At 35.6% G+C, this 14,921-nt stretch overlaps 1 protein-coding gene across 1 annotated transcript; it reads right to left on the bottom strand.

Moving 5' to 3' along the window:
• Nucleotides 1-56: 56 nt before the first annotated feature.
• On the bottom strand, nucleotides 57-13,093 carry LOC121299378 (centrosomal protein of 152 kDa-like). Its single transcript, XM_041227099.1, has 27 exons — nucleotides 13,000-13,093; nucleotides 11,202-11,311; nucleotides 10,211-10,580; nucleotides 9,558-9,744; nucleotides 9,120-9,259; nucleotides 8,213-8,353; nucleotides 7,898-8,098; nucleotides 7,436-7,583; nucleotides 7,091-7,182; nucleotides 6,786-6,952; nucleotides 6,139-6,349; nucleotides 5,935-6,048; nucleotides 5,458-5,588; nucleotides 5,219-5,347; nucleotides 4,886-5,021; nucleotides 4,518-4,588; nucleotides 4,203-4,210; nucleotides 3,682-3,840; nucleotides 3,214-3,304; nucleotides 2,937-3,028; nucleotides 2,195-2,351; nucleotides 2,046-2,097; nucleotides 1,756-1,963; nucleotides 1,288-1,378; nucleotides 1,011-1,102; nucleotides 269-425; nucleotides 57-171 (listed from the first exon to the last, which is right to left on the bottom strand). Exons 1-27 carry the CDS (start codon nucleotides 13,081-13,083, stop codon nucleotides 57-59), a joined length of 3,654 nt encoding a protein of 1,217 aa, XP_041083033.1. The 5' UTR covers nucleotides 13,084-13,093.
• Between the last annotated feature and the right edge of the window lie 1,828 nt (nucleotides 13,094-14,921).

Below are 14,921 nucleotides of genomic sequence, written 5' to 3'. Positions count from 1 at the left end.
ATTTGACTACTTTAAAAAAAACAAAAACAAAACACTTCTAAACAACACAGTAATCATTAATACACACCTGTCACTTCCTTTTTATTGCACTTTCTATTAGGAGCAGGCATTTCCAACACTTTTGCCAATGCAGCTAGTTTGCTAGCAGCATTCATAATTTTCTGTTCAGCACTGAAAAAAAAAAAAGAGTAGTTTAGCTTGCATGGAATTAAGTGTTTACGTATAAGACAATACAATTAAAGTAGACAGTGAAATTTGGAATCCTTACCCTTTGTTCTTTCCACCATCTTCCAACAGTTGCTGCAAACAGGTCAAATAGTATGTTCGCATTTTCCGAGCAGTCTCTTGTCGCTCCCTCAATACCTCCACTCTTATCATTTCAGCTGCTCTCGCCTTGCTTGCTTGGATATACCGAAGCATGTCCCCTGTTGAAACAAACCAAAATAGAACAATTGTCAAACACGTCAGTGATATATATATATCCTGGCCAAGGACATATGTAAAATTACAGGCTGGGAAAAAAATAATATGTAAAAGTAAACACTCCGAATAAGCTTCCACCACATTGCTGTTGCAGGGCCTTTTTGTTGTAACCACCATCTTTTATTTTTTGTAGGCTGCCAAAACACAGTCAACATAGACTGAAAGATGCATCTTAAATCAAGCTGTGTGTGTGGTTTGGTGTTTTAGCAGATATCCTTTCTGCGAAGGATAATTTGATCCCACATGCAGGTGCATACAATTTTTGCACCCTCCTGCATTACTATGACGTTAGCAGACTTAAATACTTAATACAATTTGCACTTTTTTGAAACTGCTGAAAACCTCACAGGAGTATTTGTAAGGGTCAACATTAATGTAGGAGTCTGTAATGATCGGAATAGCTTCTCTGCCTGGATCAGGATTATTGTACTAAATTGTGTAATTTTTTTAATGACATTAGTTTAACTATCAAAACACTCTTCTTCATATTAAATCTCTTGGTTATTCTCATAAAAAATAGGCATTACCTCTAATTTTACAAACAGCTCTCAAATATTGTTCCTGGATTTCTTCTAACCCTTTTTGAATACAGGGCTCAGACTCGTCTTCGAATTGTGATCTTAAAAGGTGTAAACAAAACAAAACACTTATCACATACATCTGTTAAAACTTACAAGTAAACAACTGAAAAATCAAAGAGAGAACTGGACTTCTGCTTTATGGAGCTAATGATCCTCCTTTTTAACAGTAAACTATTAACCAAGAACCATAACTAACTTCCAAATGAATCAAAGGGATACATACCTTGTGGCTGCTGTTTTCCCAGATGCCTTTACTTCTTGAACTCTTCTTAAACCTTCTTCCCTTTCTTTCTTAATGGCCTCTTCATACTCTGCTGCAGTGGGGTGGGAGAGAAGTAAAAGTGTGATTTTTAAATATATTTCTGTAAAGCAATAACGCACACCCGACTTACGCTACCTATTTAAACGATTAGAACGCATTGGTGGTGAATGGAAATACAGCCACTGTAGTTACCAAAACGGGCCTCTTTTTGTACCATGGTTATGAACATCCCTAACAATGTGTATAATTCCATGGAGGTTGCTATATTAATCAATGAAACTGTAGCGGTATTTAGATAAGTTGCCATTTAGATCGACTGAATTCATGCCTAAAAATTTTAAAAGCTCTCAAACATTATGCACAACTTACTTTCAAGAACCTTTGAAAAGTTCTACACTTCCAACCCCCTCTCTAAAAATGAAATAATACCTTTTATGTTATGCACATTAGCCTTGTTCTCTCTTACAGTCTGCTGAAGCTGCCTGCAAGCTTTCTCCAGGTTTTTTCGTAGATCGTTACATGATTTTTCCAGCTTCTGAATGTAATGCTTACTGCAGGATAGCAGTTCTTCCTTTTCTTGCTCTTGACCTTTAATTTGTGAAATAAAAAAAAGGAACAAATTCCTCCAAAAACACTTCTAAACAACACAGTAATCATTAATACACACCTGTCACTTCCTTTTTATTGCACTTTCTATTAGGAGCAGGCATTTCCAACACTTTTGCCAATGCAGCTAGTTTGCTAGCAGCATTCATAATTTTCTGTTCAGCACTGAAAAAAAAAAAAGAGTAGTTTAGCTTGCATGGAATTAAGTGTTTACGTATAAGACAATACAATTAAAGTAGACAGTGAAATTTGGAATCCTTACCCTTTGTTCTTTCCACCATCTTCCAACAGTTGCTGCAAACAGGTCAAATAGTATGTTCGCATTTTCCGAGCAGTCTCTTGTCGCTCCCTCAATACCTCCACTCTTATCATTTCAGCTGCTCTCGCCTTGCTTGCTTGGATATACCGAAGCATGTCCCCTGTTGAAACAAACCAAAATAGAACAATTGTCAAACACGTCAGTGATATATATATATCCTGGCCAAGGACATATGTAAAATTACAGGCTGGGAAAAAAATAATATGTAAAAGTAAACACTCCGAATAAGCTTCCACCACATTGCTGTTGCAGGGCCTTTTTGTTGTAACCACCATCTTTTATTTTTTGTAGGCTGCCAAAACACAGTCAACATAGACTGAAAGATGCATCTTAAATCAAGCTGTGTGTGTGGTTTGGTGTTTTAGCAGATATCCTTTCTGCGAAGGATAATTTGATCCCACATGCAGGTGCATACAATTTTTGCACCCTCCTGCATTACTATGACGTTAGCAGACTTAAATACTTAATACAATTTGCACTTTTTTGAAACTGCTGAAAACCTCACAGGAGTATTTGTAAGGGTCAACATTAATGTAGGAGTCTGTAATGATCGGAATAGCTTCTCTGCCTGGATCAGGATTATTGTACTAAATTGTGTAATTTTTTTAATGACATTAGTTTAACTATCAAAACACTCTTCTTCATATTAAATCTCTTGGTTATTCTCATAAAAAATAGGCATTACCTCTAATTTTACAAACAGCTCTCAAATATTGTTCCTGGATTTCTTCTAACCCTTTTTGAATACAGGGCTCAGACTCGTCTTCGAATTGTGATCTTAAAAGGTGTAAACAAAACAAAACACTTATCACATACATCTGTTAAAACTTACAAGTAAACAACTGAAAAATCAAAGAGAGAACTGGACTTCTGCTTTATGGAGCTAATGATCCTCCTTTTTAACAGTAAACTATTAACCAAGAACCATAACTAACTTCCAAATGAATCAAAGGGATACATACCTTGTGGCTGCTGTTTTCCCAGATGCCTTTACTTCTTGAACTCTTCTTAAACCTTCTTCCCTTTCTTTCTTAATGGCCTCTTCATACTCTGCTGCAGTGGGGTGGGAGAGAAGTAAAAGTGTGATTTTTAAATATATTTCTGTAAAGCAATAACGCACACCCGACTTACGCTACCTATTTAAACGATTAGAACGCATTGGTGGTGAATGGAAATACAGCCACTGTAGTTACCAAAACGGGCCTCTTTTTGTACCATGGTTATGAACATCCCTAACAATGTGTATAATTCCATGGAGGTTGCTATATTAATCAATGAAACTGTAGCGGTATTTAGATAAGTTGCCATTTAGATCGACTGAATTCATGCCTAAAAATTTTAAAAGCTCTCAAACATTATGCACAACTTACTTTCAAGAACCTTTGAAAAGTTCTACACTTCCAACCCCCTCTCTAAAAATGAAATAATACCTTTTATGTTATGCACATTAGCCTTGTTCTCTCTTACAGTCTGCTGAAGCTGCCTGCAAGCTTTCTCCAGGTTTTTTCGTAGATCGTTACATGATTTTTCCAGCTTCTGAATGTAATGCTTACTGCAGGATAGCAGTTCTTCCTTTTCTTGCTCTTGACCTTTAATTTGTGAAATAAAAAAAAGGAACAAATTCCTCCAAAAAAATGTAACACAATAGGTCCACCACAATATTATTTAAACAAAGTCTTTGGAAACTAAGACATTTCAAACAGTAATAATATAAAAAAAAAAAAAAAAAAAGGCTGTGTATATTAAAAATAAAATTTTAAAAAAGTTAATCTTTTAAGTAGGCGATTAACAAAATCATGCCTTTCTTATGTAACAAACTCCTTGGGAGATACCAAAGCCTGTTTTTATTATAGCTTATTTAAGCCTGTATGTGCTTTTAAAATCAGTTTAACTACAATAATCATTTAATTGTATGCATGTTGAATGTGTTTCACCTGCATGTGTCTCTCACAGCCATATCTGGCAATAACACCATCTTAATAGGATGATCCTGGAAAACTGTAAATAACTAACAAACTCAGGGCATGTCCTGACAACACCAATAATGAAAACTAACCAAGTTATTGACAATCTGTGTTGAGAATGAGTGTGGTATTCATCACAGACATGGCCAGAGATTAAAACAATGAGCAACACGCATACTGAAATGTTGATATTGAAACTTGATCATTGTATATTACTACTGTGGACCAAATATAAAATATGTTGGAAATCCTACATGTCCACAAGGGCTAATGTCAAGGTTTCCAATTGCAGTAGTGTTTACAACTTTTCTTCCAATTCAGACTTGAAACTTTCTAAGGAAATTTTGTTTTCTTCAGAGAATTGCTTCTTTAACTGACAAAAGTGATGATAAATGTTCATTTTAAAAACAAAATGCACTCGCACCTTTAGCTAAACCATGTTAGACAAGTTACAATGCAAGGCAAGGCAGTCCATCACATGACATCTATAATCTAAGTATTATTCCTCTTATCTGATGCTGGACAGTGTCTTAGACCAGTTAAACTCCACATGTTTACTGTGGAATGGTCTTCAATGTGATTGTCTGGAACAGGGGAGTTGTTGTAAAATGATGGAACTTTTTATTTTAAAATCAGCTGGTTTCACTGTTCAAATGTGAAAAATAGTCACCTCATTCTCTTTTAATGCCATCTCTTGTTCCAGTTTCCCTCTTAAATCTTCTTCCAATAAATTATTTTCCTTGCAGACAGTGATGTAGCATTCTTGTACTCTAACCATCTCCCGATTAAGATCAGAAAGTTTTACCCTACACAAAATACAATACAGGTTTAAGCTATTTGACATCACCTAAAAAATAAATAAATAAAGCTACATAAAAGTCTCCAACAGACACACACATCAAAAATTATTACTATTACAAAACTTGCACCTGTTTATCAATATCAAAGTTTACCAAAACTAACCCTAAAAGCATTTTTTTTCAAAATAAATAAAAGCCCTTACTCCAAAGAATGTATCTTTTCTTCATAAAGCTGCGTCAGCTGCTCTTTCTCAAGCGCATGCTCCTGTAATAACTCTCCACGCAAATGACTTACAATATCTTCACGGTGCTGCTGGTGTATTTTTTCATACCTCAGAATAAAAATAAGTGAGAAAAATAAAGAACAATTAGCATCTGAAAGCATAAAACTAATTCCACAGTGCTGTATGGTGCGGGCGCTGTATTCAAATTTAAGATTTACCTTTCAGTGGTCTCCTGCTTATCCTGGTCGAAATCCTGCATCATCTTTCTCATTTCGGTGCACAGCTCCTGGTTTGCCAATTTAAGCATCTCTTTGTTATCACTCAATTCCTTGATCTGATGTCTTAGTTTCTAGAATGAAAAAATAAATAAATAAATAAGACCACAAAATCACACTAGTATTAGCTGTTGAAGCAAATCAGTGTGTGGATGTATGTTGTTATTATCCAAATTTAACATTTTCAAAACATGTTTATTTATATTAAATGACATCCTTAAGAGTTACATAAGTTTTAAATTGCTTGTAATCCTTTGTTATGCAATCCTGTAATAGGTAAAACTTTAAAATCTTCAATATCCAGGAAAAAATAAAAAAAATTCACCCAAAAAAATTCAACAGTTTCATTCAGTATCTGAACAAAAAGAAAAAAGACTGAATAAGTCAATAGCACGTTGAGTGGAAGTAATATGTTCTTACCTCAATAACCTGCTGCAAGCATTGGTTTTCTCTTTGAAGCCTTTCCACCTCCTCCTTCACTGCCTTATCAGTGACTGATATTTCCAGTTGTTTTTCCAAGCCGTTTTCTCCGACCTACAGTACAAAAAATATACAATTTATTACATACGTAATATCAAACCTGTGATTTACTATTTCTAGTATTTGGCCCCTGGTGATCCTCACCTCATGATCTTTTGCATTCTTTTCAGCTTTCTCCAGTTGAGTTTTCAGTTCTTGCACTTGTCTCTGAGATTGTCTGAGTTCATCCTGTAACTGGGTAATCTTTTGTCTCTTGACTTTAAAACTCCCCAAGAAACGTTCCAGCTCAGCTTTAAGATCCATTATTATATCATCCTTAGACATGCTCTTATCAGTTCTTCCAACAGATGAGGCGCTGGGAGAAAAAAAATGGAGACAATAGGAAGACAGTAAGCCACTATACAGGAGAAACATAAGTAATTTAATAATTTAAAATCAGTTGAAAGACAGGTTTATCTTGTTCTGCACAGTAAAGTATGTGTTTGTTACAGGAAACACTTGAATGAGAATCAGCATTGTATAATACATATCATACATTACTGCAAAAGTATAAGCTCAAGCAAAGCCCTCCAATGTCAGATACTGTTCTGATTGACTTGTGTATTCATGACGCACTAAACATTAGGAAAAAGGAAGTTTGTTTAGATAAAATCAGGCCTTGGTGACTGAGAGAAAATCTGTGCATGGTTCTGGTGTTAATGGCATTTATCACAGAAAAACTCAATAACCAAGGAAGAAATGCTAGGAAAGGTGACATATGTATAGGAAAACATATTCCTTCCAGAGAAAACTACCTGTGAAATTTGGTACTTTTCCAGTTAACGTTCTTGATACCCAGCTCCACATAGGAATCAGACATTGGAGCCTCTGAATCACCACAGGGATCAGTAGAAAGAACTCCAAATTTACCAGCAGATTCATAGAGAGTTATTTGTTCATTTAATTCACCAAGCTCTTCCTGAAATAAAAGTAAATAAATCAAATCAATGTTTTGGTAAATAGGATTAAATAAATGCTTCCTTAGATAATTTAGAAAAATCAAGCAGTAGACACATAGAATACACTTGCAAACGATTGGTAAAGCATACACACTGACCTGCAAAGACTTGTTCATGCTGTCGCTGATATTTTTAGCAGATTGTGCTTGGTGTAGCTGATATCTCAGTTGGTTGAGCTCCTGCACTGTACCTATAAAACATGTAAAACATTTTAAAACAAACAATAACTTAATGCATGTAAATTGAGAATATTTATATGAAGGTTATGCAAAAGTATAAATATGTGTACTTTAGTATCACAGCACAAAGATGCATGATATTTCACAGCCTATATAGACCATAAAACCAAAATCACAGGCAATATAGGAACATGTGTAGAATAACATTAAAATAAAATAAAATAACCTAGACAAGTGTTAATGGGGGTTGCCAATTGTACAGACCTGTCTGCAGCAGGTTTGTACATTGTTGCTGGCTTTCCTCCAAACTCTTTGTGAGTCTGTTGATTATTTCAACTTTCTCCAATTTGGCTTCTTCCTGTTGTCGTTCTTGTTGCTTTATCTGTTCTCGAAGGCGATGACAAATTTCTTTCTAGCAGAGAAAAAGCAATAAACATTTATTTTACTTAATTACAACATCTATATTGAACTTTTCTAAAACACTACTAATGAGTGCACGAAGGATAATCCTGACATGCAATAGACTGAGATCAAATAAAAATTTGCAAACAATGATCTACTTGAAATAAGGGTTTCTCTTTGAGGTGTGTACTGCATTTTGCGCAGCATGCAGTTACAAATACTTAAACTGATCTATTAAAAAAAAAAAAAAGATGCAGCATGATTATTAATAAAAACAAATCACATAGTAATTGAGTCATTACACTGAAATCTATCCTCTCTAACCTGCTCTTCCACAGCGTGGCTCTGTGCATCTAGTTTCTGCTGCAAAGCCAACACTTTGTCTTCATGCTTTTCCTTTAAAGCTGCAAGGATACTCTTGTGTTGCACCCTGGCTCGAGTAAGAGATTCTGAATGGCAGAGCTCCGTCATCTGCTGCTGCATACTGTCCAGGGCTGCCTCTGCCGCATTCTGATTTTCCAAATTCTGCAGATAACCAAAATACAAAATAAAATTTATGAAAGCACATGTTTAAGGTAGTCCAAGACTTCTGCTATTCAGGGTCTGTGAAACCAGCCCTAAATGTTTCAAATTACTGACCTTTTCTTCATTGGCAGTTAAGGTTTGAACTTGAAACTCCAAGGCTTTAATCTGCCCTAATAACTGCACCTCCTTTTCTTTTCCATCTTTAATCAGCTTTCCAGATTCTTGCAGGGTAACAGCCAAACCCTTCTTTTCATCAAAAAAAAATAAATCATACAAAATTACATTTTGGGGCCACATTAGCGGTGAAAAGGTGGTTAAAACAGTGCACATGTCTGGGTTTTATGGCATGCAAGTATTTATTGTGTGTACAGGGCACACATCAGCTTATCTCCACAATATTGGAGCTTGGGTATTTAAAATGTTCAGAACAGTAGTAACCTTAACCTTGAAAGAGTTTCAGCAGAAATGCGATACTGCACTTGCACTTAAATAACAAACCTAGTTCAAATATCAAAACAGCTGTCATTTATTTCTTTAGCAATATTGGCTCCTACAGTAGATAGGAGCACTGCAATGGTTTAGATCAGTAAGACACTGTCCCCTTTCTTTTCCATGAAATGCAATCGTATTACTCTGCAGTTACAAAAAATGCATTCAGACACATGTTGGAAACTTTTTCAAATTACTTTTTGTAATACAAATCTGCAAAACATGTTGATAAAGTCTTTCGAGGTTACAACAATTTCGACTTGCAATAGATAACAGCATTACTGAGTAACCCTAGGATTAAAAAAAGCTTTCAAGGCTGGCAGCAAAAAGAGATTCAAGCAGTACTGAACATGATCACCACATCTTTGTAACAGAACGATGATTATTTCCGTTCCAAAGCTTTTTACTGAAACCAGCCCTGGCAATTATATTTCAGGATATTTACTGAAAGACAATTCACTTTGAAAAAACATCATATGAAAATGTTTCTAAAAAGACAGCAGGATTGAAGGGACCAGTGACTAAACCTACCCTTTGCTATAGCAAGCTGGTGATTAAGGTATCTCATGTGTCGGCCACAGTCTTCCAGCTTTTGCTGAAGTTCTTCAAGCTGTCTTCCTCGAGCCTTATAGAGGACCTGGAACTGTGCAATGCGTTGGGTTTCTGTTGAATCTAAATTTTTTAAATATACAAAATTTGAAATATGCTTATACTAATCATCAAATGAAAATATGGATGCTTATTTTCATTCAAAATTCAACCAAACTACCAGTATACCAAAAAGTATACATATATTCTAGGCTTGTGCATCTGTAGTTTTTCTAGGTTCACAATACAAGCAAGCTTTTCTTATTAAAACATGCTGCAAGGTCTTTTTTTTGTTGTCTTTTTTTTTTTTTTTTTTTAAAGTCAATACTGTTTGTAAGATAAATAAAACAAAACAAATACAATAAATAAATAAAACACACACTTGTACCAGGATACAAGAACTCTATCTGCATCTGTTCAAATTTGGCATCTTTGTTGTTCACTTTGGCATTGAAGGTTTTAGGCTGCACTGCAGGCAGATGTCTGTTATAGTTGACTTTGTAGTCGTCCATAGGTTTGTCACCCAAATTGCCGGTTTCAATAAAACCCTGTTTTAAGGAGAAGACACAGTACAGTTATAATATAAGCAGTTTAAAAGGGCATACATCAAATGCCTATCTTAATATGATCGCAAACAAAAGTACTATTGACCAGGTAACTTATACTTGTGACTTTCTTTAAATCTGGTTACAGACTTCTCACCTTCCCCAGTCTTGCTTTTTACTTTCTCAGTTATCTACATGTAAATAGGAGTTGTATTCCATTTTAATTATAATTTGCAGCTGTTCCCTTAATCAGCACTGTGGATGCTGCCAGCTCTCTTCTCTGTCAACAACTGAAAAGTTCAGCTCATCTCCTTACTGAACTGAAAAGATTGTTTACAGAAGCAAGGTATACACAAAGGTTAAAGATATTAAATAATTCTTAATTTAATTAGGTTAAAAAACTTCTTTCAAAGGCAAAATAATCAATTTCCACACCAAACAAAAAAAAATATCCTTTTGATTAAACATTTTCAAATCCAAGAAAACACACCTGATACTGGTGTCTCTGAACATTCTGATCATCATGACTAAATGCTTCCCTGGGTCCTTCAGCGTGTTGTTGATATGTTCCAGGAAGGTGATATGGATTGGTTTGGACATATGGATCTTGTTCAACTCTTTCATCTATACTGTAATCCTTGCTGCCAGCAACATCTTGAGCATCTGTGTTGAGGTACTCATAACCAATGTGGTTATACATATACCTGTGTTCATCTTCCCCTTCCTGCTGCTCACTCCATCCATTACCATGGGGCTCGCCATGGTTAACATGCTCGTTATCATTCCTATTAAAGTATTCTTCATGGTACTGGTCCTGAATGTAGCCATCCTCATAATCCTCAACAGAAAAGCAGATAGAGCTTGAAAACATTACAATCACTGGGCTTACAATTAGTCTACATAAAATGTTTTTGACATGCAGTAAAGACTGTTATTTATTCTGCATTAGATTATTTTCTTTCTGTATACACACAAGTTTTCCAGTTTCTTGTTCAATTTGTATAGAAGCAAGCTATTTGTGTTCTGAATTAGACATGATTGAATATAACGAACATTAAAACAAGCAAGAACACTGCTACATTTAAACAGTGCATTTGTAAAACTTTGAAAGCCCCTAAATAATTGAAGTATAATTAATGTATATCGAAATCCAATAATGCTGTTTTTAACTTTCCAATTCAAACACATTGGAAACAGCCACTTGTGGCAATCATACTCCCTGGTTGCTGCAACAAAGTTTCAAAGAGAGAGAAAAGAGTGCAGGTAAAACTACTTTATGCAATGTACACTAAATGGCAAGCCAACAATTTTTCTGATAAAGCAGAGTACACAGGCAGCTAAACTATGGAAGACATGTAAACATTACCAAAGAATCATACTGAAGAGCAGAAATCCATGCTTGTTCACAGCAAAGTGCAATACTCATATTGTGTGTTGTGTCTACATAGTTGGTGCAACCTTCAAATGTGAAATTGCCTTACCTGCCAGAGGTCCCGTTTGCACTACAACCAGAATAATTGAGCTCTGGAGAGGACACATCTCTGCTGTCCTCCAGCATATCATCAGGAAGATCAGTCAACAACTTCTGCAGCTATGATGTAATGAAAAAAAAAAAAAAACACATTGAATCATCAAATTTAACGACGCATTTTGAAAGATAAACATGTACTCCATGTGAGTACACAGCTAAACAGAAGGCCAATGTGTTCAATTGTTGTATACATTTATTCCACAAACACACTGCTGTAGAATAAGTTATTCAACATCTCAACCTTTTTAATGCTTTGGGATTGTGGCATGGGTACAATTACAGCATAAACCCGCATGGAGGTATAACCCAATCCCACGAATATCTAACAGATTACACATCTACACACACACACACACACACACACACACACACATATATATATATATATATATATATATATATATATATATATATATACACACACACACACACACACACACACACACACACACACACACATATATATAAAATTAATCACATACTCAGTCATATTTTGTATGTATTGTAACTTATTTTCAGTTTAGGTTTTGAATGTCTCAGCAGCTTAGCTGGTTCTACTTACTTTAAATAAATATTCTTGAACGTACTGTACACTTTCCTTCATCTCATCTGGTATTGGTTATCACAATCCGCAATATGTACATGCCATTTTGTTTTACTTTATTAGATTGGGTATATACACACAGAGCACGTATTGGATACTATGCTACACAAAGAGCAACTCCTACACATGTGCTAGGGCAGGAACAGCAGTTGTGCACCACAATCTTTTTTTTTTTTTTTTTTTTTTTTAAAGTTGACTTGCTAGTTACGCATTTATAAAATTAAAGTCTCTGCATAAAAGTTTGCTCCGTTTGTTTGCTCAACTTGTTTTTTTAAACTTTCAACAACATAATTGACAAAGAACAGAGTAAAATATAGTGTCACTGTACCAAAACTTGCAAAATATTCAGTTCCAAAGACGACTGAAAGCATTATTCCCATAACCTTGCATCGTGCACGTTTTTAAACTAATTTTGCCAGATGCCAACCAAAGTCTACAAAACTGTTATACTATCATGCATTATCAGTCTGAAACATTTATAGTGAAGCCTAAACTAGTACAACACATAGCCCCAATCCACCTGTGAGTGTCTAACACACCCCATGAGAGGCAAATGAGAAAGGATGTTGAAACTTTCAGGTTAATCAGTGCCACACCTGAGTTAACAAATATTAACTGCAAGTTCCTCATATTCCTTTTATATTTAATTTAAATAAACCCATCAGTGACACACTATATAAAAAATCTGCAACACACTAGCAATTGTTGCATTAAATTATGCTTTTTATTAAAATTGGAGTATTAAAACTGCCACAAAAAAAGGCTGCTTAGAGCCAATATTATAGTCTAAAAGTTTACAGCAGTCATTTCCTGTCTCCTGATGAGTCAGCAGAAACAGTTAACAATACTAATATAAAACCTGATCAACAACGCCATCATGTGGGCACCAGTGAGATATTAACTTCAGTTTATTAAGTGTTTCTACTTTATGTGGTCGAGATGGAACAATCCTGCATAAAGAGAGGGATGAAAACGGTGCCAAACCTAGAAACATATTTTCAAGGGCTTACAAATCATTTTAGTACAGAATAACCACTTGTTTCATAAATAGTGTACCAGTCAGCAAGTACAGAAATAAAGCTCAGGTCAACATTGTTGTTGCATTGCATGACATAAAAGCAATATTTTGAAAGCCATATACTACCTCCTGTTCTCTGGCATAGTCTTCTCTGTCATATTCTTCTTCATGCTGAGTTTGTAGGGCCACGCTGTCAAAGTCTATTGACATGTTTCACATATGTGTGTTATGAGTTATTCAGATCAAGCCTGCAAAAAGAGACAGCATGCACTATTTGTGTCAGGTGCAAATACTGGTAAAAACCTACCCCAAAGCAAAGTAACACCATTAATTGGGCCCTGGAATGGGACTGATGAACACATACCAACATAAGTTTAGTACCACATAATTAAATGAACAGGTATGCTCAAAATATAACATTCCACACCTTCACTTATATTCATTATAGTCCTCATTTTCTGAGGCACCGAATTCAGGAGGAAGGGACTATGAAGTACAATTAATTTGCAGTACCAGCAAAGCATGTTTTACATCGTGCTTTACTAACATTTTATTTTGACTTGCATGCCATAACTACTCTGGAAATAATGAATTGTACTGTTTACTTGTACATTAACTATACACACAAGCACACACAGGTAGCCTTGACATACTGTCGATATATAGACACAGGCAGCCTACGCACAGGTAGCCTAGACATGCTGGCGATGTATTAGTCCACGTAAATGTACCAATTACGTATGCAAAGTACGTTAGAATCCAGTTGAGAAACTAAACTTCCAATGTACCGCTTTGAAAATAATACTAAAAAAGCAAACACATACTGTACATAATGTAGTCACATACATATATAGCACACACACAGGTAATGAAAATAACAATAACTACAAATATGAAAACAGGCTTACCAATAATTCTGATTGAGCATTGTAGTCCTTTCATATTCTACCCCAGACTCACTATATTAAAATATATATTTAATATTTCAGCTAGTGCCACTTTGTACTACACACATAGCAACCATAAACCCTCCGGAAACACCCAACCATACAACTAAAAAGTCTATAACTGACAGCGAAACTGGCCAATCAAGACAAGGATTCTAGCATGTAGCGGTACACGCTCCAACGGATATTAAGCAAGGCGTGGTTAACTGTGCGAGAGGCGGAGTGCGCAGAGGGCGGTCCGGTTGCGTCGCCTGCGAGTTCGACTCAAGCAGTTGTTTGAAAGCTGGCGCCTGAGGCAGCGGGAGGGGACTGGGCTGCTGGTTGGTGAAACAGAAACCAGCGGTGTTTTACTCGTGTGTGAAGGCGTAGCTATTGTACTGTTCCCGGGAGAGCATCTTCAGGAGTGGACGTTGCGAGCAGTTAGTGTGTGTTTACTCAGTTTTAAGACTGAGTGAGAGTTTACTGTAGTAGTGGTGTTGAAAAGTAATTTTTTCTTTTTCAAAGGCAGTTAGTTTGTAACCGCAAAAGTGTCACATGCTATTGCTCACTAGGAGTCGTTTACAGTCACAGTATTGGGTGTTGATTTATTATTATTATTATTATTATTATTATTATTATTATTATTATTATTATTATTATTATTAAGATTAGTAATTTTAAAAATTCAATAAATTACATGACAGTGATGTGATTTGGACATGGTCTTTTTTTTAAATGTAGTAAGTGCAGATCTGGTGATTGGACTGTAGCCCATGTTGTATTTTAAATACCAGTGCAGTTGCGATGCTACTACCACCAGAGGGAGCAGGCAGATCATCTTTTCTAATGTCTAGAAAATCGATAGAGAATGCGTTCAGTACCACAGAAGTTTTAGATTGAGGGATATTGGTAAATGCAAGTCCCCGTCCCCCTCCCCGTCCTCCTCCATTAGCTTAAGTGAGTGAATAGTTTCTCTTCATAAGATCAAATGATCATTTCTCATCGACCTTCCAGGTGGCATTTGAATGTAATATTATACTAATATGTTTGTTTTCCGTTTTTCTAATATAAATATTATGAGGAAAAATGCAATCTAAAAGTCTTGCATCAGGAGTCTGTGAT

Source organism: Polyodon spathula, chromosome 24, assembly GCF_017654505.1.
Source record: "Polyodon spathula isolate WHYD16114869_AA chromosome 24, ASM1765450v1, whole genome shotgun sequence".
Taxonomy (NCBI): Eukaryota; Metazoa; Chordata; class Actinopteri; order Acipenseriformes; family Polyodontidae; genus Polyodon; species Polyodon spathula.
This window is presented reverse-complemented; position numbering and strand designations above follow the sequence as displayed.